This window comes from Grammomys surdaster, unplaced genomic scaffold (assembly GCF_004785775.1).
Source record: "Grammomys surdaster isolate TR1022 unplaced genomic scaffold, NIH_TR_1.0 193, whole genome shotgun sequence".
Taxonomy (NCBI): Eukaryota; Metazoa; Chordata; class Mammalia; order Rodentia; family Muridae; genus Grammomys; species Grammomys surdaster.
In genome coordinates, this window is record NW_021604638.1 from 197,475 (window position 1) to 220,130 (window position 22,656).

The following is a 22,656-nucleotide window of genomic DNA, read 5'->3' on the forward strand; positions in this document are numbered from 1 at the left end:
GTGTGTGTGTGTGTGTGTGTGTGTGTGTGTGTGTGTGTGTGTGTGTGTACACATACACAAAAAGAGAGTAAGGCCATCCAGGACACATCTCCCTGCTAACTTACGTATCTTGTCTGAATTCAAAGTACTGTAGTGTGGCATCTGTCACTTTTGTTTCCCAAACGGTTGAACAGAACATGGGGACACTGGATTCACCCCTTCCCTCCCAGTGGGTAGAGTGAAGCAAGGTAGGAGAAGAGAGGAAGACATGGACCAGATACAGAAACTCCTCCAGGTGTCTGTCCCAGAAAAAGCAGAGGATCCATGACATCCTTGTACACCACCCAAGACAGCTCATAATTCTAACACAGGATCTCAAATATTTCTGGGTGTTTATGGAGCCTCCAGGACATGTCCCAGTTACTTAATTCCTGTCCAAGCAGTGCTCAGAACACTGGAGGACAAGCAGAGACCTAAAGTAGTTTCCAATTCCTGACTCCACCCCGTCCCTTCCTGCTGGATTTCTTCTTCTTCTTCTAAACTTACAGCTTGGGATTCTAGCCAAGCCCAGGACCCAGGGCCTCTTGACTGCCCAGGGTTCCCCTTTCTAGGATGCTCATTTGTGGGCTCACAATAACAAATGATTAGACATCAAGGACAGCAGTCAAGGTGGTGGTGGTTCTAAGAAAAGATGACCCCCAAGACTCAGAAGAGACATCAATCCATGGTGGCCCAATACTTACCCCTGTAACTTTCCTATCTCTCCATTGTGGCTGACAGTTTGTACAAGGGTCTCATTAGACACAATAGTAAATGGCCCCATTGGGATCAGCTACAGAACTGAGGAGTCCCAGACAACTCTCGGTTCAGTAAGGGACTACAAAGCTGCAGGACAGTAGCAGCCATGATTAAACAAACCCAGGGTCCACCTGAGCCCAGGACCTATGCAGGAGTCTGGGTGGCTCATCACCATGCTGGCTCATCAGTGAATCCAGCTGTGCCTGCCACTCTGGGCACTTGGGGAGATTTCAGACCTACCTGGATATGGTCAGGGGTCTTGTTAACAGATTCAGAAGACATTGGACTCTCAGCGTATCCCCTCTCCTGTATCCTTTATTACTGAGATGTTTAGGTTGGTGAGTGACTCTTTAAAGTCATGACCCAGAGGACTCTGACACCAATGAGCTTCCAGAGAAAGGAAACTATGAGGGAGAATAATTAGTTGCCTTTCCATGCTGAGGGGTTGTGCTCAGCCAAGATCCCAGACAAGGATCCCTAGGCAAGTTCAAGTAGATGTCCCTAGAAATGCAGAGAACACCCAAGGAAATGCGGTTAGCGTCATCCAGACCAAGATTGAAGGGATCCAAGAGACAAGCTGTGAGATAGTGGCCACGAGGTCATGCCCTATAGCTGCTTACAAATCATGTCTTAGCGCAAGGGGGACCCCAGAGGTCCAGTGGGAATTGAGTGGAAGATAAGACAGTGAAACCTTCTTTATGGCCCCGGGGGAAGGTGCTTTTTATCAAAGGTGACACCTAGAGACACTTAGATACAGTAACACCTGCTACTAGGTACTTGTGAGAGATTTTAAGACTGGACAGAGAGGCACACTGGGGCCATAGCTGTGGACACTGGGTTCAGCCCTGGGGAGTGGCAGCCCTGTGAGCCACATGTGTCGCTCTGGCTTGGCATCCAAGATGGGCAGGAATGGAAGAAGGCCTTGCACAGGATGGATGTCATCTGGGTCTGCCAAGCCTACCTTCCTACTCTGCCCTCACCTCAAAGCTGCTCTCATTGAATTCGAAAGAGGGTGAGTAGCAAGGCTCGGCCCAGTGAGCCTCTGGGGCAGGAGCATTGAACTCTGTGAGCATCTAAAGCCCCTCCCCACCACATCTCAAATCCAGCATTGGGTTTCTTAGGGGCTAGGTTCTCAGAAGGGGAGGTGGGTTGCCCCTGGCCTGTGATAGGATTCGTGCTGCCTGGAGCCACTGCAAGAGCTGGACTCTGCACTGTGGCAGATTCAGGGGTCAGAATGAGGTGGGCTGAGGTCTGTGCATAACACCCTGAAGCCTCAGGCCTGGCATAGAGCCACACTCCTCCCCCAATCCCCGGGCCAACTCACTCAGGAGTGTTGATCCAGATGATATCCAGGTGGCAATAGTAGACACACTCCTTGTCCTTATAAGTGAAGCACGTGCAGCGCCGAGGTCGGTGGTGTGCAGGCACCCCCTTGTCCTCCTGTTTCACAGACCTGCCTGGTCTTCGTTCCTGCCCAGCGCTTCCAGGCTGTGCAGGCAGTGCAGCTGTTGGGGACACAATCCTCTCACCAGGAGCAGCCACAGTCTCCTCACAGTCCCCCTGTGATCCAACTTCAGGGGGTCCCTGGGACACACTGGCTCTGCCAGAACCCCCAGGCTTGGGGCAAGGCACAAATCCTGCAGGAGGAGGATTGAAGGGCTCCTAAGCTACTGACCCAGAGTTCTTGGCACCCACTACCCCGCCCCCCAAACCAGAATGAGACTCAACCAAACTTCTGCAATGTCTGGAGGCTGGTTGCATTTCACCCCCAAGTCTCCAAACTAAGCCAAACGCCTTAAACAGTTTACAAAGCTCCATGCACACTAAGTAAAAACTTGAGAGTTATTTCAGTCCCTGTGAAGTCTGTAAGCTATTTGCTCGTCACTGGGTGAAAGTCGATTTTGTAAAGTCTCTAAAAAGTGTCCAAAGAAAGTCTTCCAAACTGAAAACCCCCAGACTCAGTGGAAGTTATCTTTGCGTCTTCAGGCCCCTCTACCCGCCCCTGGGAGACTTCAGGGTGCAAAGTCAGACTTATTAGCTTCCCCGCAACACAGACCCGCGCCTGGCTTCCTTTTGTGTGCACTCCCGCGTGGAGAGGCGCGCCGCCCCGCCCCTCCCGCTTACCTGCAGCGGAGGTCACTGTGAGCCCGAGAAGGAGCCACAGCCCCGGCTCCATGAACCCCGATCAGGCGCGGGAGCACCGGGCCTGGAGGGTGGCCGCTTGTGACCGCAAAAGGGTAGTGAGACTGGTTACAGCTTTTGAGTCCTGCCGCTGCCTGAGCTGCGCGTCCCGGCTCAGAGTTACTTGGCTGAGGCGGTCACGAACTTTCAGAGCGCGCTGCCCATCCCTGCGTAGGGCTGGCCGGCTGTGGCTCGGGCTTTTCTGGCTCCCGCACCACCCCCTTTGCCTCCCCGCCCCTCCGAGGGGGCTGGAACTGCCGCGCCGAGCCTTTGAACCCGGGACTCGCGGGGGTCGCTTTCCAAGCTCAGAGGGGAGCCGACCAGAGGCTCATTTGCCCCAGGCTCACCCAGAGCTAGAGAGAGGCGGGGACGCCGCGCTCCCCGAGGGTGGATGGGGTAGGGTGAAGGCCCTAACAGCTGCTTGAAGGCCACCCTCTGCCCGTGCGTACACTGCTCACTTACTCTTAAGATTCACACTTGAACCCCCCTGCCCAGCCCAAAGCAACCGCACCCCGACCCCAAGAGCACCAAGACCATGAAAGGGCTGTGCAGAAGGACTGCGGGGTTTCTTGTTCCTTTGAGATCAGTCTAAAGGAAAAGCTCTATTCACCAATGGCCTTACCCTTGCTGAGGGCCCTTGTGCCACGGCCCTGGGTGTACTTTACACTTCTGATTCATGGGTGCTAGAGCCAGTTCCCTGACTCTGGAAGTTCTGAGTGGCAGGTGGGGCTGTGAGACCAGAGCAAAGTCACAAAGATTCCATTCAATGTGAGTTAGCGGTTCCTGGGGAGCCCCATTTCCTCACGGGTCCCTTCAGTGAGGGACCTCTCTCCAGAGGTCCACAGGTGCCTCGATTCTCAGGGCACTGCGGTAGTTTAATGGATCTGCAAACCTTCAACTACTGTCATAAAAGGTGGGTTTTTCCTTCCACCCATCCCCAATGTTTCTAATGATTGGCGTTCTAAAAAGTAGAATCCAAAGGGGTGGCCCAAGTGGCTCTCATGAGAAAAGCCATGAAAGGAGCACAACTTTCACAAACTGGCTCAGTCTTCATTCCAAGAAGCCCAAACCAGCCAGGCAAAATGGTCTCATGGGAATCCTAAATGGAGACTGAGGTGTCACGACCAGTGTCAGCCACTGGCATGGAGAAAGCAGACTGTAAGTAGAAAGACACTAAAGCCCCTGTCTCTACGGATTCCAGCTGAAGGCCAATTGGTTTGGACTGCTGTGTGTCACAAGGCACTTTAGACTGAGGGCTCATATACAGAAACATACTGCTCACAATTCTGAGTCCTTGGATGTCCAGGCATGTCCGGTGTCTATCATAGCTCATGGATGGCTCTTCTTTAATGGCAGATTGTAGTGGAAGACCAAGGTGCTCCCCGGGGCCTTATCTATGGCTAACTACTACAATATAGTTCACTAACCCTATTCTTGAAGGTTCACTCTCATGACCTGGTCACCTCCAAGGTCCGACCTCCTAACAGTCATCTTGGATTTCACCAGGTCAAGGGAGATATCTATTACTCTCTCTTTCCTTGCAGTTAAAATACCCATCTGCCTTAGTTGAGGGCACTGACAGCTCAGTCATCTTCACTGGCCTCCGTGGGTGGGGCTAAAGCAAACACTGCCCGCATGGACCGGTGCCCTGGGTCTTCACTCCAGCTGAGATAAGGAAGGTTAAAGGTGCAGAGCCGGGGTTAAGAGCATGAGACACTGTACAACAGGGAGGGCAGAGAAGAGGCAGCTGGCCCTCAGGGGAGGCAGCAATTGAACTGGTCTTTAAAGTGACTTGGATACATTGTAGAAATGCCAAAGGCCTTTTCTTTCCTATTCTGCTCGTGCTGCTGTTCCAGAACAGTGGGGCCTTCTCAACAATGTTCCAAACAGCACTACTCTCCCTGTGGCCAAGGAGAACAGTCAGTGGCTGGGCCCCAGGCAAGACTGGAGTCCAGCTGGGACTTAATGACATTGTACCCTACTCTTAATTGTATGCTCATTTTTTATTTATGTCAATCAATGCTGGCTTTCCTTGTGTGGTAGAGATAGAACATTCTTTTCTAAATTAATTTTGTTAAATCAAAGAGAAGTAATCTGAATCGGAACATGATGTAACTCATGGCTCAGATGGTCTGGTGGTGTGGCAAAATCACAAAGCTGTTTTGCCTGCTACCAACCCCTGGAAAGTTGAGCTCTCGTAGATGGACCACAAAACCAGGTGAGGAGGCCAGAAGAGCGTGCTGGGGACCAGCTGATTGCAGTGTTCCTGAGACAGTGATGCTTGTCACCAGAGAGTTGGCATTGGGAAGGGTGAGTCACATCATTTTTGGAAATCGACCTTTAGAATCCATGAAAATTAGCAAAACACTTAGTATGTTTTGACAAACTGGTAGAAACAACTTCACTAAGCTGGCCATCTATTGCTGGCAACTGGTTGACCTTGGGAAGCTTAAGAAGATTTGCCTTGGGCAACCAAAGGCTTTATCCCTTCTCTCTTGTGCTGTAAACAACCTGGAGGGCTGTGATGGGGAAGGTGGACCAATTGGTCTTCCCTCCATCTGTTGGACCAGCCTGTCCCCCACTATATGGACACACTGACAAAGCAACCACGGACTTATTAACAGTCACCTTGAAGGCCACAGTGGTTGGCCTTGTTCATTGTCAACCCCAACATCTTCTCTTTCCCTTACAGTTACATCTAGTGGTTCCTCTGAAAGGCCCTGTCCCCCATTTGGTTCAGGTAGGTCCTCTGTAACCCCAGGAGTCTGAAATTTTAACAGAGGATACAATTGAGATCTGGACAGCTGATGCAAAGTAGACACAACTTTCTGTCTACACGTTCAAGTCTGAATTAGGTATGTGACCATCTTGGGCAAATTAATCAGTCTCAAGATCTTGACTAGAGCTCTTAAGAAAGTTCTCTATTCAGTGTTATTATAGAGAAGAGACAACTCATATCCACAGCTCCTGAGAGGCATGTTGACACAAAACAGACTAAGTGTGTTCAACCCCAACATAGAGGAAATGGAGTTCAAGACAGAGACACTGGGTTTAAGCTTTGATGTATTAATTAAGTTCCTGGATTCAGCTGGGCCTGAAATCCACACTGTTTGTGACCTATTTACAATAGGTCATGATTTTTTCTTGCACAACATCTGTGGATTTTTAAAAATCACCTTCAATTAGAGAAATCCTGACTGAAATATGCCCCATCCTCAAGGACTCCAGGCTGAACACGTTGTAAAGGAAGCATGTGTCTTACACAGTTCAGCTGTAAACCAGCAGTAAGGGTTTTATTTGGTTCAAAATTTTTAGACTATCTGGCCTACCATCACAACCCTGTTATTTATCAGAGTTCGGATTTGAATGCAGTACTACCTCGTTCTAGGGCAGAGTTCACGCCCGCTGAGTGGTGCTAACTCTTGAACTCATACCCTGGGTTGATACTTGATTCCATCCTATCCAGTGTGTTCCTGAAGGCAAGTCATCAACTGTACATCTCTTGAGTTTCCTGATTCTCATAATCTCTCATGAGAGGCCAAGCTGGGGAACAATGGCCACGTGTCTCTACAGAGGACAATAATAAACGGTCCTCTCCCCTCTGAGATTCTTCAATGTTCCTTGATCTTCCTTGAATACCATCACTATGTGTCCCAAGAGCCGTCATCTCTCAGGACACTGCCGAGCCTCAGTCAAAGGCAAGCCTCAGCCGCTCTAGTTTGCGTCTGCTTCTTCCCAGGCAGCAGATGTGTGACCGTTGCGTTGACACTGCAGCTCTCACCGGTTGATTCAAAACCCAGGGTTGAGAACATCGAGGTTTATCTCAGCTAAGCGTCCCCTCCAGTCACCCCTGCCTGTACTTTATGACTCTTTTGAAGATTGTTTTCCCTTAAATTTAAGGGATTTAAGAGACAGGAACAAAATATATTTTGTAGTTTTCCATTATCCTGAAATTTCTTCCTCTGCCCATCCCAAAGAGCAGCGGATGCCTGGAACTTGCTCCGAAGGCAGAGACTTAAGTTCCTTTCCATGGTCTGCAAGCCTAGCTTCGTATCAGCTAGTCATGATAGTTCATCCTAAGACCCACCTACAGCTCCAGATGTCTTACTTTAAAGACAATTTACATCACAATTATGATTCAGTGAAATAAACCTGTCACAAGCCGAACTAGGCGATGCAGTCTGTAAGCCCAGCTACTCAACATTTTGAGAAAGGCGGGAGAATTCTCAGTTCAAAGAAGCCTGAGTGTCAATGTGTCCCTAAAACTTGCATTTATTTATTTATTTATTTATTTATTTATTTATTATTTTTATTTATTATAATTTATTCACTTTACATGCAGATTGCTGTTCCCCTTCCCACAGTCCCTTCCCCAACCCTCTCCTCTTCTCCTCTGAGAAAGTGGAGGCCCCCCTGGTTATTCTCTCACCCTGGAAACATCAAGTCTCTGCAGGGCTAGGTGCTTCTTCTCCCACTGAGGCCAGACAAGACAGGAAACAGCTTTAGGGATAGCCCCAACTCCAGCTGTTCTGGACCCACATGAAGACAGAGCTGCACATTTACAATATATGTGAGGCAAGGAGGGGCTAGGTCTGGTGCTCGTTGGTTGATGATTCAGTCTCTGAGAGCCCACGGATCCAGGTTACTTAACTCTGTTGGTCTTTCTGTGGAGTGCCTGTCCCCTTTTGGGTCCTCAATCCTTCCCAAGCTCTCATTTATTTATTTTGAGCATGGGATATATCTTGGTGGCAAATCACTTGTTTAGTATGTGTGAGTACTTGAGTTCTATCCCCCCAAACCATAGACACACAGACAGACAGACAGACAGACAGACAGACACACACACACACACACACACACACACTGAGAGAGAGAGAGAGAGAGAGAGAGAGAGAGAGAGAGAGAGAGAGCGCACAGTGACTTCTAAGCTGTAGTCAAGCCCATATATTTAAGGCCTAAAAGAAATTAGACCACCACCAGAAGAAATAAGACAGCTCCAGCAGAAATTGTCCCTGAGAGCTGCCTAGTTCACCCTGTGAGCTTTGCTGTGCACGCCAGGTCTCTTAGTGTCCCATCCCTATATGTCCTCTCTCCCACTGTTCTCCTACATCTAGGTGACATTCCAGGGCATAGCTTAAGACTCTGTACCTACCAATCAGAATCTTGTCCCCTGTGACATGAGCAGGATGATAGCTCTCCCAAAGGTCTACACCGTAGTCCTCAGAGCCTATGGGTAAGTCATCCAAAATGGAAAAGGGACCACGAAACAGGAACCATAAAGGATTACCTGTGGGTTCCAACATCATCATAAATGTCTTGTATGACAGAAGCAGGAGGCAGGCCATAGAAGCAGTCATGGAAAGGGAAGCCCAAGAACTAAGGCTATAGGTAAGTTCAGGAACTGGCAAAGGGCAGGCGTGGTTCTCCCTTGCAGAATCCAGAAGGAGTGCGCTCCTGCCAGCCTGTTTCTCTAACATCTGACCTGAAGGGTTCATGACCCTAAGTTCACATGGTTTCAACCACTGTGTGTGATGATTATTGAGCAACAGGACTCACATAACTCACAGTTTCTTCTGAGGAGACCTTGTTCCAAGATGCTCCAGAGAGCTGAGCCCAGAAAGCCAGAGGCAAGATGATTCTGTGTTTCCATAAACTTTCTAGGAGCATTAGATGGAGCCTAGGGCTTCTGGTAGCCATACACACTACAAGGTGAGATGTAACCCCATGAATGGAACCAACAGAGAAGGGGAATTGGGAGGGGAAGATGCAGTAAGGAGGACAGAGTAAGGCATTAGTCCTTGAACCCTTCATGACTCCATGGATCTTTGCATCCACCAGCCAAGATGGATTGGTAATCCCTCTTTAACCGTCCAACTGGATTACTTCTACTGTATTGGGAAGCATCTGGCTGTGACTATCCCATCTTACAGCTGTCTGGAAGCCAGGGACCACAGGAAGTACATGCAGCAGGGGAAACTGTCTCAGGAAGCAGAACGGCCATGCTGGAAAGAGAATCACTTGCCAAGAGTCTAGACTGTCTACAACCTACATGTCTGGCCAGGAAACCATGCATGCTCCTTCAGAAACCCTTTCTTGTAGGAGTTGACTCTATGTAGGGTAAGAGAGAAAGGCTAACCGAAATCCTGAATCTCAGGTGCAGTGATGAGCTAACCACAGACTCACCACTCCCTGGCACAAGTACTCATACCCAGATGGGATCATTTTCATCTCTCCACAGATGAGGAAACAGCCCTTAGGGGGAAAGTCAGCAGGGAGAAGTTTGCGTTTGGGAATTAGAGACTTTTCCCTCCGCAACTTCTCCAACTTATGTCTGTTCTAGTTCTTCCAGGAAGTGTTACCCAGATGTGCATGCATGCAGATGAACATACACACAAACATACATACACACACATACACACACAACTCTTCTCACTCAGACTTCATGCATAGGTGTGCACATATGTCTCACACACACATACATACACACACACCACTCTTCTCACTCAGACTTCATGAATAGGTGTGCACACATCACACACACACACACACACACACACACACACACACACACACACCACTCTTCTCAACTTACCTCAAACACTCGTACATTCTTGTTGGCACCTTTGGCACCTTGGCTGAGGGTGGGAATTTCAGGCATTTCAGCAGATTAACAAGAGGCTGCTTCGGAGCAAGTTAAGTCAACAGGACACAAACACACCTGCCTGCTTCACCACCTTGAAGCAGCACTGGCTTTTATCACAAGAATTTTTTTTTTAACAGACTTTCTGAGGTTGAGATACTGTGTCCCCTGAATGAGACCAGTCGCTGGATTTTGGAAATTTGATTCCAGCAGCTGCCGGATGCTTTGATCTGTTTGCAGAATAAAAATATTCGTGCACATGTTTCTTGCTTTTCACCTCGTTGCATGAAACTCTACCCAAAGCCAACTCAAAATACAGTTCTTGGATCCCCCATTGCTCAGCCATTCAACCTCTCCCAATCTGTTTTCCCATCCATAAAATGGGATAATGATAGAATAGACCTAGGAGAAATGTACAGATTAAATGAGCATATGTGGGTAAAAGTTTGAGTTCACACCACAGGCACAGCAACTGTAGTTGAGGGTGTGTGTTTCTTCTGCTAGTTTAGAAGCCCTTGAGGGTGGTATGTTGGTTGTTGTTCATTTGTTTGATTGATCCATGGTCTCAGTATATACACCAGGCTACCCTCAGACTTTGGTTACCTTCGGCTACCCAGCTGTGTTCTGGAATGACAGGTGTACACCACTACACCTGGCCCTAGTTGTTTCTTGACACAGTAATCCACATTGAAAATGTTATTCAATGTAGTAGTGACATTCAACAAGGTCATGTGTTGGCTGGGTGGACCAGTGGCACAGCAAAGCCCACTTATCTGTCTGGATATCAGCTGTTAGAGGACCCAAAGTGTTATTGAAAGAGACACAGACGACCCAGCTCTGTGGCTTGTATCCCTCATTCTCTGAGGGCTCCCTGGGAGTGCTCTTTACAGGCAGAAGATGCCCAGCAAACACACTGTTAACCAGTTCATCTTCTGCCATGTGTATGCGTGTTCTAGAGTCAACCCCTTGGGACCCAGAAAGACATGCATGGGAAATGGTCACGTGATGTAGGAGGTAGTACGAAGGACTGGGTCCACCTCTGATGTAGCATACCAGGAAATGAAATCCTACATTGATACTCAACTGGGGAAATCCATCTGCAGATAAACACTGGGTGAGTCGAACAAGAGTTTGGGAACCACCCGCACCTAAGTCACCGATATTAAACATCAAAGTCAGTGGCTAAAAATAGAGGAATGTATATGGTATAGGTGACTCAATGCTATTGAAATGTATGTTTGGTGGGTAGCATTATTTGTTTATACAACACTATTTAAGGTTTTTCTTGTTGTTGTTTATTTGTTTCCAAGGTGACAAGAATGAGAGACTGGAGTACTGAGCACCGAATGGCATACCTATAACACACCCCCTCCTCCTAAGGCTCTGGGATAATTGAGGAAGAAGGGGCAAAAAGAGTGTAAGAGCCAGAGGCTGTGAGTGACAAAGAAACAGTGTCTTCTGGACGCGCAGCAGGGTAGCTGCACATATAAACTCATAGCAGATGTGACAACACACAAGACCCATGCAAGCCCACACCAGACACAACCCAAGTAGGGAATGCTGAGGTGGGCAGGAAGTCCTATCCCTAGCTGTGGAGTTATTGATAACTGATGGTCACTGGGAGACAGAAAGGCAGTTCTTGTTAAGGATGTGGGCCCTGGTAGATCAATCAGGCTCCTGTAGATGGCCACACCCTGAAGAATATACGTGTAGCACAGGTTGAACTTGATGGGGAACTCGAAAGGACACAAGTTGTGTGGGAAGGGAAGCAGGGAGATCTAGAGGGCTTGGGGGAAAGGGTGAATAAGGTCCAAATGTACTGTAAGAACATCCCAAAGAAGTAATACTTTTTTTTTAATTAAAAGAGACAGAGATATAACAAATTTATCTGCTGATTTCCGAGAAGCCAATGGAGGAGGACAGGAGATGGTGGCTAAAGGCAAGACAGGGGATCCTGAATAACCTGGGGCTTTGGATCTCTTGAAACTCAGACCAAGCTGCTCCTGTCTCAAGCTAAGGGCCTGACGAGGTTTCTGAAGGAAATTTCACAACCGTGCTTTTAATGAGCTCCACATTTTCTCGTGTGAAACCCATTTCCTTCCAAAAGGGCAGAGCAACGGCCTCAGCAGGACAGCAGTTAAACAAAGGAATGATGCTGTTCAGTCTGGAAGTCATAACTCAAGTTCTGAAATCCAGAGAGGGCAGGGTTTGCCCGGCTACCTTCTCAGAGCCTGCCAGACTCTAAGGAGGATCAGGGAGGAAAGAGAAGGAGTTTGGTTTTATTTTTTCTTAAAAACTTAGGATTAAACACTTAGTCTACAGAGCTGTCAACCGGAGTCACCATGCAAACACATTGATTGGAAAGGCATTTTCTGTGTTTGTTTCCCTATTCATTCAACTCTTCATCAAGTACCTACAGGGAGCTGGCGTCGTGCTAGAACAAAGGGTACCTCTATGCAAGAGAGACAAGGAGACAAAAACAAATACCTAATTATCGCGATGTCAGGGCTGGCTTCTTGGCTGTGCCTTGCTGTGACAGGGAGCTGAAAAGAAAAGTTAAGACATAAGAATTATGATTTTTTTCATGATTTCTGAAGTTTCAGGCCATGGTACCTAGGCTGTGATGCTCCTGGACCCAACTATGGTAAGCAGAGCATCATGGGAGAGAACATAAGGTCCAGCACAGGGACCCACCTTATGGCAGTAGTCCACCAGAAGAGAGGGCCGAGGACAGAGTATTCCTTTCAAAGCTGTGTCTACAGTCATCTGTAGAACGAGCCAGGCCTCCCCACCCTAGTTACTAACTTCTCCCAACATTGATATCAAATTGTGAATATATCAATTCTTTGATTGGAAGAGAGCTCTGATGGTCCAGGGAACAGAGGCCTTCAGCCCATGAGCTTTGGGAAGAACACGCCATATTCTAACCAGCACATCTGGATTTGTGTTAAGGAAGAAAGGGTTGCTTGGACACAGCCTTGGAGGAGAAATATCAGTGGGGTGAAGGATAGAAAGAAAAACCCTAAGATGAAGGTGAAGTTCAAGGCATGTGCCCCAAGGGACCTGAATGGAGTCAGGTTATAAAACCTCAAGGCTCACCTCCAGTGGCCAGAAGGCATTGACTAGACATTCAGGAATGAGAAGGTGTGTCCCCTGTCTACTTCCTGATTGCAGACACAATATGATTAGCTGGTTTATAGTTCTGCCACCAATCCTTCTCCACCGTGATAGGCCGAATCCCTCAAATCATGAGCCAAAATAAATACTTCCCCCCCTTAAGTTGCTTTTTGTCAAATGTTTAGTTATATTGACAAGAAAAGTAACTGATACAGCATTCTTCACACTAATTGCAAAATGCCTATTTCCGTGATCATTAGTGAGAATGTTTCCCATCATTAGGAGCCATAGATCACACCTACCAGATCCTCGCTGTACTCCAAGCCCCACCCCTAAACCTGACCCTTAGTGGATACTTCTCAACTTGCTCACACCCATCTACCAAGTGGACGCCACCACTCTCCCATTTCTCAAGCATGAAGACTGAGACTCCAGAAAAGGTGAGTTGGCTAGAATGGTAGTGGAGGAGCTTTGGGTGCTATTCTAACCTAGGTGCTATGAACTCCAATGTCCATCACGGCTGAAGTCACCACAAAAGAGATTAAGATACAAAGTAGCTTAAGACATTAGATCTGTCTTTTACCAAAGCAGCTGTCCTATTTACCCTTGGGTCTTCCCTCCCCTCCTTCTCTAGCTCCCTCAGAACCCAGAATCCCTGCTAGATTGCTCATTTCTACTTCTACCCTGGCCACCATGGCTCAAGCTAAACCTTTAAAAGGAAAGGATGCCGGTGACCCCGGGATAAGCTCCAAGCCTGGCACTTGCCTTTTCTTCAATGCTGTCAATAAATGATTAATTCATGACAGATGTGGAAATCAGGGTGATGTCATGTGACTACAGTTAGGCCCACCAGAGACGAGTCCATCAATCATCAGGGATCCAGAACACTGTGCTTGGTGCCCAGCAGCTTGTAGAGGTGTGACAGTCTCTGTGGTCTGCCAGGGAACTAAAGGAAAAGACAGGGAACTGCTGGAGAACACTGGGAGACAAACACAGTTGGAAGGAGGTTGGGTCTCCAGCTTCAAAGGAGGCATTCAGTGGAGTCAAGATTATGTCTCAGGGGTCTTAGGACGTGACTTTCTTCTATAATCTTCTACAATCTATCCGGAGTTATACTGTAACTAAATGAAAGCCTGTTAACAGTTTTTGTTTTGTTTTGTTTTGGTTTGGTTTTTGTTTTTTGTCTTTTACTTGATTTAAAAAAAAAATACCCTCAAAATGTTTGCTTTAGAAAGAGATAGCATCAGTTACCTAAATGGAAACCAGTCTCACGTATTATAAACAAAAAGAAATTATAAAATTAAACTCAAGGGCCCAAACCGTGACATCTAACCGGATATTACTGTGTACTAAAAGATTAAGGATTTAGCTGTCCCTTTCCACCTGCTTTTCGAGATATGGCGGATGAAGGCTCCAGCATGCCAGCTCGGGATCATTCAGGTGCAGCTCTGAATATGGGTTGTGAACACGTGGCTCAGATCTGCAAGCCTTGGCTTCCTCCCTAGGAAGAAAATGGTAGCAATAACGATGCCTCGGTGGCTCACCACGCTGTTGGGAAGAATTTAACCGAAATGACATCTGTGTAATAATATGCTCCTCAAAATAACTCCACATATGGATGCCATCATCCCTTTTGCTACAAGGCGAACGTCGATACTAATCTTTGAAGACTCCCTGCCTCTGCTCGATGATGGTGTGGCAATATTTAGCTCCAAAAGCATTCCTTGCTTATCTAGCCTCGCCAGTAGCCCTGTCTCCTGGGCCAAACACTTAGCCTTCCTCCTAAGAACCTACGCTTTAGAAGGAAGGCAACACTAGTCTGGGCAAAGTCCACGGGTAGAGATGACAGTAGGTGGAAAAATAAGTCCAAAGGGTTAGACCCCAGCAATTTAACGTTTTTGTAAAAGCAGAGAACCGCCCACCTCATGCCCAGGTACTGAGCTGGAAAGAGAAACAGGAAGAGGGAACATCCGGCATGCAAATGAGCAGGTACGGGCGGCCAATAGGAGAGAAGCTCTGACAAAAGGACTTCCTAGTGGGGTTGCCTTTGGACAACTCTGAACTTGAGTCCTGTGTATCTCTGCCTAGTGCCCTCTACTTCGGTCGGTCGAAGGCCAAAGGGGCGTCCCAGGAGTGGGTGTGTCTGCACAGACTGCTTGGTGCTGGTTCCAAAGGGCTGCTGGGGTGTGTCTCACAGTCACCTAGCAAATTGCTGCCACAGCCTATGTTCCCATCATCCAAGGACCCACCGCCGCCCACAGAGAGCTCCTTGTTGAGCAGATGTCGCAGGTGACGGGCTGAGGTCGGGTGCTACTAGACCATCTCTCCAAAGCAATCCTAGCTTGTGGGGGTGGGAGAGAAACATTCCTTTTGCAAAATCTAAGAATTAGCTAGAACATCAAAACTGTGGATGGAATGACTCTGCTTCAAGAACATGTGATCCTGTAAGCAGTCTACCTCAAGCCATGTGGTGTGCTTTTAGCACCAGCAGGCACGGAAGGTGAGATCTCCATCAAAGAACCACTGAGGGAAATGCAGGTAGGTACAAAGGGTGCATTTCTCATCCCCTGACCAGGGGTGAAACTGGAGGGACCTTTTGCAAGTTGTCGAAGACTCCACCTGCTGAGTCATCGTTTCCCTCTATGGTCTACACAGAGCAGATGTCCGTGAGCGTGCTCACCACCAGGGAAAAACAGAAACTAAAAGATTAAGTAGCTGGATTGGGTCATAAAACAAAGAAATGAGACACTGGGGCCAGAAGTGTCTGTCTGCTGCCAGATTCCTGAGTTTCCTCAACTTTCCTGTCTCTGTGGTCCCATCTCCCTGTCCTAACATGGCCGTTGGATGTGAAGGAACCTCTCTGAGGGTCAGGAGCACACTCTTGACATCTTTAGAACCACAGCACCTATCGGTATTGGTAGATTGTCAAACGATTTTGCAGAGCTGAGCTGACATCTGAAAGTGAATGAGAATGCTCATGGGTAAGACATGCTAACACCTGAGGCGAGCCTAGTGTCTCCCTGAAGACCCTGCAGGACTCTCTTGGGCTTAGGGAACCTTTCTCCATTTGGAATTGGCTTGTTACAAGCACTGTTCTGGGCATAGAGGCTGGGAGCCTGCAAAGCCACCAGAGGATGCCAGGGACTCCCCAGCCACTGCCCGGCCAGATACATTTGCTCGTAAGATTGACTATGTAACTACTGGCTTCTGTGGTAGTTAAAGTGACCCTCCCACTCCTGGCTAGCCTAGGTTTATCTCAGAGATAAGAGGCAGGTGAGTCATGACCTCAGACAACTTAAAAGCCGGTGCACACCCTGCACAAACATCTGTGGCACTTGATGGTCTGTTTCTGGTGGTACCCGACTCATTCATCTCCTCTCGTATGTGTTCAGCCTGGCAGTGGCCTCACAACCTGGACCTATTGGACAAATTGGAGGTTGGTGGCCATTACCTTGTTAGTCTGAGTTAGATGATCTGGACCTTGAGGGACCCTGTGCCTCGAGAGAAGAAGAACTGAAAAACTGACGGAGGATAGACAGGATTTCTTAGAGTTTCTCAAAAGCAAATTGTGGAGAAAAGAGTTTCCTTACTTATGCTACCACATACCTGTTCGTCATCGAAGGAAATCAGAGAAGGAACTCAAGCACAGCAGGATCTTGGAGGCAGAGGCTGACACAGAGGAGGCCATGGATGGGTGCTGCTGACTGACTTGCTCATCATGGCTTGCTCATCAGGATCATCCAGCCCAGAGATTACCCCACCCATAATGGACTAGACCCTCCCACATCGATCACAAATTAAGAAAATGCCTTACAGACTTGCCTATAACTTGATCTTTTGGAGGTATTTTCTTAACTGAGGCTCCCTTCTCTTAGAGGGCTATAGTCTGTGTCTAGTTGAGATGAAACCAACCAGCAAACAACATGTTATGTGACTTTGGCAAACTTACAGTCAGAAGGCAGGTAGCCATGAGTGACAGCCATGTAGGGGAATGGGGCCACCCTGAGAAAGGGTCTATAGACAAAAGAAGGAAGATGACAGGATAGAGCCAGGAGACTTGGAGGCTCTGCAGGCTCCCAGGGTCCTCCAGGCGCACCCACAGCTCTGCCAGAGCCTTGAGCACCTTTCTTCCTCTGCACAGGCTGAGGAAGGGACAGACACCTCCTCTGATTCTCATTCACAAGGCCCTGTACAGTGCACAAGGAAGCAAGACTACAGCTCCCTGGGTGTTCATGCAGATGATGGAGAGAAAACAGGTAATGGGCAGGTAAATAACATGGAAAGAAAATACAGACTGAAGATCCCATAAAGGACCTGAATGCAGCAACATGGAGTATCGAGGGAGGCTGCTGATATGAACATGGTCTGCAAAGACCTCCCTGATGGTAGACATCAAGCTCATCCCAAAGATGGAGGAGCCAATGACTTACATAATTGCCAGAGGTGCTCTCTGTAAAGAAAATGTTGAGTGTGGAGAGTCTGGTCAGGTGAAGTTTGACGTAGCAGAGAGAAGAGAGGAAGGAACCTGTTAGCATTCCTGCACATCGTTGGTACCTTAAGGAAGATCTAAAGCCAAGGTCTCCATAGCTGTACTCAAAGCAAGGGTTCTAGGACAGAGACTTCCTGTTCCCTGTCAGGCTTCTGGGGCTCTAGGACCACCTCAATCTCTGTCTCCATCTTTGCTTCCTCCCTGACCTATATCTCCTCCCTGATGTAAGAACAGCTGTCTCTGGATTTAAGCCCCACATTGATACAGAATGATTTTTATCTCAGTACGTAATCATATCCACAAAAGTTCCTTCCTTCAAGTAAGTCCACTTTCAAAGGTTCTGGGCAGATCCCTTCAGAGAAGCACCACTTCATACACTATGATATTCCCCTGGCTGCCCAAAATGCGTATTCATCCCACATACAAAATATATTCACCACTTCCCAATACCCAAAGTCTATCTGATGCATCCACCCTGTGTCTAAAATCTCCTCTGCTCAGTAATCCCCAAGTTCATGGTCTAACCCAAGCAAAGGTAAGACACTGATGCCGTGTCCTTGGAAACTATCTCTGGCTATGGATCCTGGTACTGAAAATCAAATTATGTTTCCAAAATGCCATTGTGGGACCTCCGTAAGAATGACATTCCTCTTCAAGAGCAGAGGCCTTGAAATAGAAGAGACATTGACCTCAATCAAGTTAGGAATGTGGGAGAGCAAGTCCTTCAGGTTGAAGGTCTGAGGACACCCCTCCATAGTTGAAGGCGCCATCTTGTAGAGCTAGAGGCTACTGTCTTCATTTTTGGCTCCTTCGTCTTGGTTAAGGCTATTTCTTCCTCAGGAACTCTTAACCTCACTCTCTGGTCCAGACCCCACACTTGAAGGCTTTCAGAGACACCTTCTGGACACTCTAAGGCAGTGATTCCCAGCCTTCCTAATGCTATGACCCTTTAATACAGTTCCTCATGTTGTGGTGACCCCCCTACCATAAAATTATTATGTGCTACTTCAGAACTGTAATTTTGCTACTAAAATGAATTGTACCATACACATGTCTGTTTTCCAATTGTCTTAGGCAACCCCAGTGAAAGGGGTCATGACCCACAAGTTGAGAACCACTGCTCTAGGGTTATGTAAGAGAACGGACTGTAGTGGTAGAAGAAATAGGAAGCTACTTGGGATGCTGGTATAGATGAGACAAGAGCTATTGCTGGCTTTGTCTGGAGTCATCGGTGGCCAGAATACAGGTCCATGGTTGGATCAAGAACTGCTACACAGGCAAAGATAGCTTGTATAGGTTGAAGTTGGAAGGCAGGAAAGATTGTCTAGAGAGGATCAAAAGGCTTCTAGGACTGGAGGACCATTTAGAGGATGGATTGCCGAGAAGTTGTGTGGAATTGTGAGCTGTGTGAGTAAAGGGGACCCCATGCACACAGCAGCTGAAACTAGACTCAGCCCCTCTGGCCTTTATTTCAGACTTGAATACAACACAGAGAAAAGATTTTCTAAGAAGAGAGTGAAAGAGTTCTTGTAGGGCAGCAACATAGCCCAGCTTGCTGAGATAACCTTCCCCCAGCATCTGCATCTGTGTGCTCCCTCTTCATGCCTGTTCAACTCTTCTGATGCCTTATAGAACAGGCCGAAGTTTAGTTCAGGAACCAAATGGCTCCCAGCAGCCTGCCTCCTCTCACCAGCACCAGCACTAGCATTGCAAAACTGTGTTAATGTCACCTAACATTACTGGACTCAAAAGAGTGACAGATGAACCCTCCAGACAGAGGAATGTAGATGGGTGTGAAGACACACACATTTCACACTCAGAGGCACCTGGGAGTGTCTTCCTCTGCACACAGTGTTCAAGAGATGCTGGGAGCTGCTGAACATTCACCCTTGATCTCCTTGCCCCCGAGATGTCCCTCGTTAAGCAATGCCTGATGACACCAGTGGTCTTAAAGTGGTACCTAGGTGCTGAGCCACTTCTGGGGTACCCAGCACTACACCCCACCCTCCATTTACACAGTAGCATAGTCAACCACTTTTACTCTTTTATGGACAAGGACGCTAAAGGCTTGGCGGGACTCAGCAAAATCAACGCAGGTGAGCTAAGGTGAGGTGGGTCAGAGACGTTGACTCAGGACCTGTGTTCAGACAGATTTTGTGTGAGGCTCTGGGACAAGTTCACTTGGCAACAACTCAGAACAAGAAGATATCTGGAGACACAGGTCTGAGGAACAGAAAAGAGATCTAGAAAAATGGGACCGAAGGGGGAGAATCCAGCTGTGCTACAACCCTACCAGGACATAGGGTGTGAGGTGACATCCTCACATCAGCAGCCACTTCCACTGTCCCAATAGCCATTTGTCCTGGGCTTATTTGTTGAATTTGTTAGAAAATGAGTCCTGGGCAGTTACCCCTGCTGCTCCCCAGCTAGGGGAAAGGGCAGACATCACAGTTTCTTGGAGATTCCACATCCATGGATCCAATCAAGCATGGGTGGAAAGCATTTGGGGGCCAAATGCAACTATTGTGAATATGGACAGACCGTTTCTAATCATTACTTTACAATCAATAAGTATAATGACAAATTATGTAGCATTGACGTTGTGCGAGATGTTAGTGTGATCTAGACCATTTGACATATGCAAGAGGATGCACATCAGTTACCTGCAGTTACCGCATGATTGTGTACGAAAGGCTTGAGCAGCTGAAGACTTCAGCAGCCTTGGGAGTAAAAGGAGTCATCAGATAAATCCTTATGATCCCAAGGGATGCTGAGGGATAGCTCGTTGTCTGCCCTCAGCAGAGTACCAAATACCGACTGCTGTAGCCCTTCACGGGTAACATGGGCTGGTACAGCCTGACGACGCCGATCCAGATTGACTCAAGCAAGTAAGCAGGAAAAGTGTTCAACAACACCAAGATACAAAATCACAAGAGAATCGTACACCATTCTCCTGTCTATAATAAGGTAGGATAGCTAGGTGGACATGGAGATGTTCAGATCCATGAAGTGGAGAATTCAAAAGAGGAAATCTAAATATGGCGAGAGTTCCTAGGGTATAAACCACTAAAGGAAGACCTGAAGAGGTAGATGAGTGAACTATTTTCATAAAAGTGCCAATAACTTTCAATGAAAAAGGACAACCTTTTCAACACATTATGGTGGGAGACCCCAGAATCTGTGTGCATGAGAATAGAGTAGAACCTTTACAGATACCACATGTCAAAATTAGTTCAACCTGTGAGCTGTAGTAGTGACCAGTGTGGCAAGGTAATCTCATAGTTACAACAGTGGCATGAACATTATAAGAATAACTGTCCTAGTTACTTTTTAATTAGTTTTTAGTTCTATTTATATTTATATTCTTATTAACTTTTCTATGACAAAACACCATGACCAAGGCAACTTACAGAAGAAAGCATTTAATTTGAGAGTGTCTGGTTCCAGTTAGAGTCTATGACCGTCATGGCAGAAAGCATGGCAGCAGGCAGGCAGGCATGGTGCTGAAGCAGTAGCTAAGGGCTTATATAGGAACCAGTTGGGAAAGGCATGTGCTTTTGACATCCCAAAGCCCACCTCTGCTGACATTTCTCCCTGAAAAAAGCCACACCTTCTATCTCTTCCCAAACAGTTCCACCTACTGGGGGTCAAGGATTTAAATATATTAGCCTATGGGAGCCATACTCATTCAAACCGTTACAGTAATCACTTTCTGATTGGATTTCAGAGCTGTTCAATGAGAGGAAACCTATGCCTAATACTGTAAATCTAGCCAAGAGCCCATGGTTGGGGAGCTCACAAGCCCCAGGGAAGACTTTACTACTGTTACTTTGCAAAGTGGATATACAATCAAACTGCATTTAAAATCTATAGAGCCACAGATTGGCTTCACTCTCAGATCCTGTCAGAGAAGCTTCTTTGTGATGTGAATGGTGGGTAATGCAGAAACTCACATCTGATCATAGTGGCTGTGGTGTCCTCATTCATAGATGGGACATCTGTCTTGCGCCCGCCCCTCCCCGCAGTGCTCAAAGACCACTGAGGAAAAAGGAGTTGAAGGACTGTATGAATCAGATTGGAGAGGAGGAAAGCAAAACAGTGAAGAGGTTACGAAGAGCAGTTAGACTCACAAACTCACCACAGCTGTAGTTACGTACCACAGCTGCATAAGACCTGGGGAAGATCAAGCCAGGCAACAGCCCGTCATGGAGGTAGGAAATGCTCACAACCCTCCACCCCTAGCCCAGGAGCTGTTAACAGTTAATGGTTTCTGGGGAAGAGAGAATTCATTTTCTTTGAGGGTGTATGACCCTCGGTAGGTCTACCCTAATGCTACAACCAAGAGTATCTGAGCAACACAAACGGGAACAAGTGGGCTAATAAAGAAGGAAGGAGGACAGGAAGTTGTGAAGGAGTGGGGCTTGAGGGTAGGAGGAGATCTGGGAGGAACAGGGGTGAATATAATTAATATACATTCCGTTTGTGTATAAAATTCTCAAAATAATAAAGTATTATACTAAAAATTAGCACAGATTGTATCAAAGGTCTGAAGACATACTGCAAGAACTGTAAAACTCAAATCACAAATTTCTTAGAAGAAAGCATGAAAACAACAAAGGCAGACACAGCTAACTAGACCCACATCAGCTCCAAGCCTTTTTGTGCACTGGGAAACACTATGAACTGAGTGAAGAGGGAAGACACAGAACAAGCGTTTGTAGTCACTTATCCAATGGAGGTGATGTCCACCATATGCAACAGTTTCCAAAGCTCCATAACAACAAACATTCAAAAGTGGCAAAGAACGTAGAGACATGCTTGACCCCAAAGAAAATATGTAACTGGCCAATGAGCACATGGGAAAACTCGGCTAGCACTAAGCCTAGAGAAATTCAAGTGAGAACACCTAGGAGGGGCAGGCGAGCTTGTTCAAGGAGCTTGCTGCCAAGCCTGACTGTGACCTGTGTTCCCTGGACCCAGCTGGTGGAAGGAGACCCAACTCCTACAGGTTATATCCTCTGACCTCTGAAAACGAGCTGTGGCACTTACTCTTTACCCCATGAGTAAACGTAATTAAAAGAAAAAAAAAAACCTCTTTAAAGGACCCACAGTGGCATACTCTTTTGTGAGTCTTAATATGTCTGTAATTTGTTTTTGAGGGAGGGAGAAGCAAGGGGAGGGAAACAGAGAAGCCTCCGGCTTTTGGGGAATTTTAATTTCACATCCTATTTGGTACATATATAATGGAAGGCCTCCCTCCAGCTCACTGTTTGTTTGGAATAAATATGTCATTTAATAACGTTTTTGGAAAAATATCTCAAGTTAAGGAATTCTTTTGATGTTCAAAGAAATTAAATGACAAATTGTTCCAGAGAGTTGGCAGAGGCAGGGAAAAGAATTCTATGCTATTTACACATTTTTTTTTTTTACTTAACCATTCTGTATCTGTCCC

General features: G+C 47.1%; 1 protein-coding gene across 3 annotated transcripts in view; it reads right to left on the reverse strand.

The window, feature by feature from the left end:
• The window catches only part of Edn3 (endothelin 3), a 22,618-nt gene extending 19,497 nt beyond the window's left edge, over positions 1-3,121 (reverse strand). For 2 of the 3 annotated variants that reach the window (XM_028769764.1, XM_028769763.1), the window contains exons 1-2: positions 2,902-2,953; positions 2,102-2,414 (exon numbers count right to left, since the gene is read on the reverse strand). In XM_028769764.1, coding sequence (XP_028625597.1) covers positions 2,102-2,414; positions 2,902-2,953 — 365 coding nt within the window. Of the gene's footprint in view, positions 1-2,101; positions 2,415-2,901 lie in introns of all 3 variants that reach the window. The other variant, XM_028769765.1, reaches the window with a different exon arrangement.
• Positions 3,122-22,656: the final 19,535 nt, after the last annotated feature.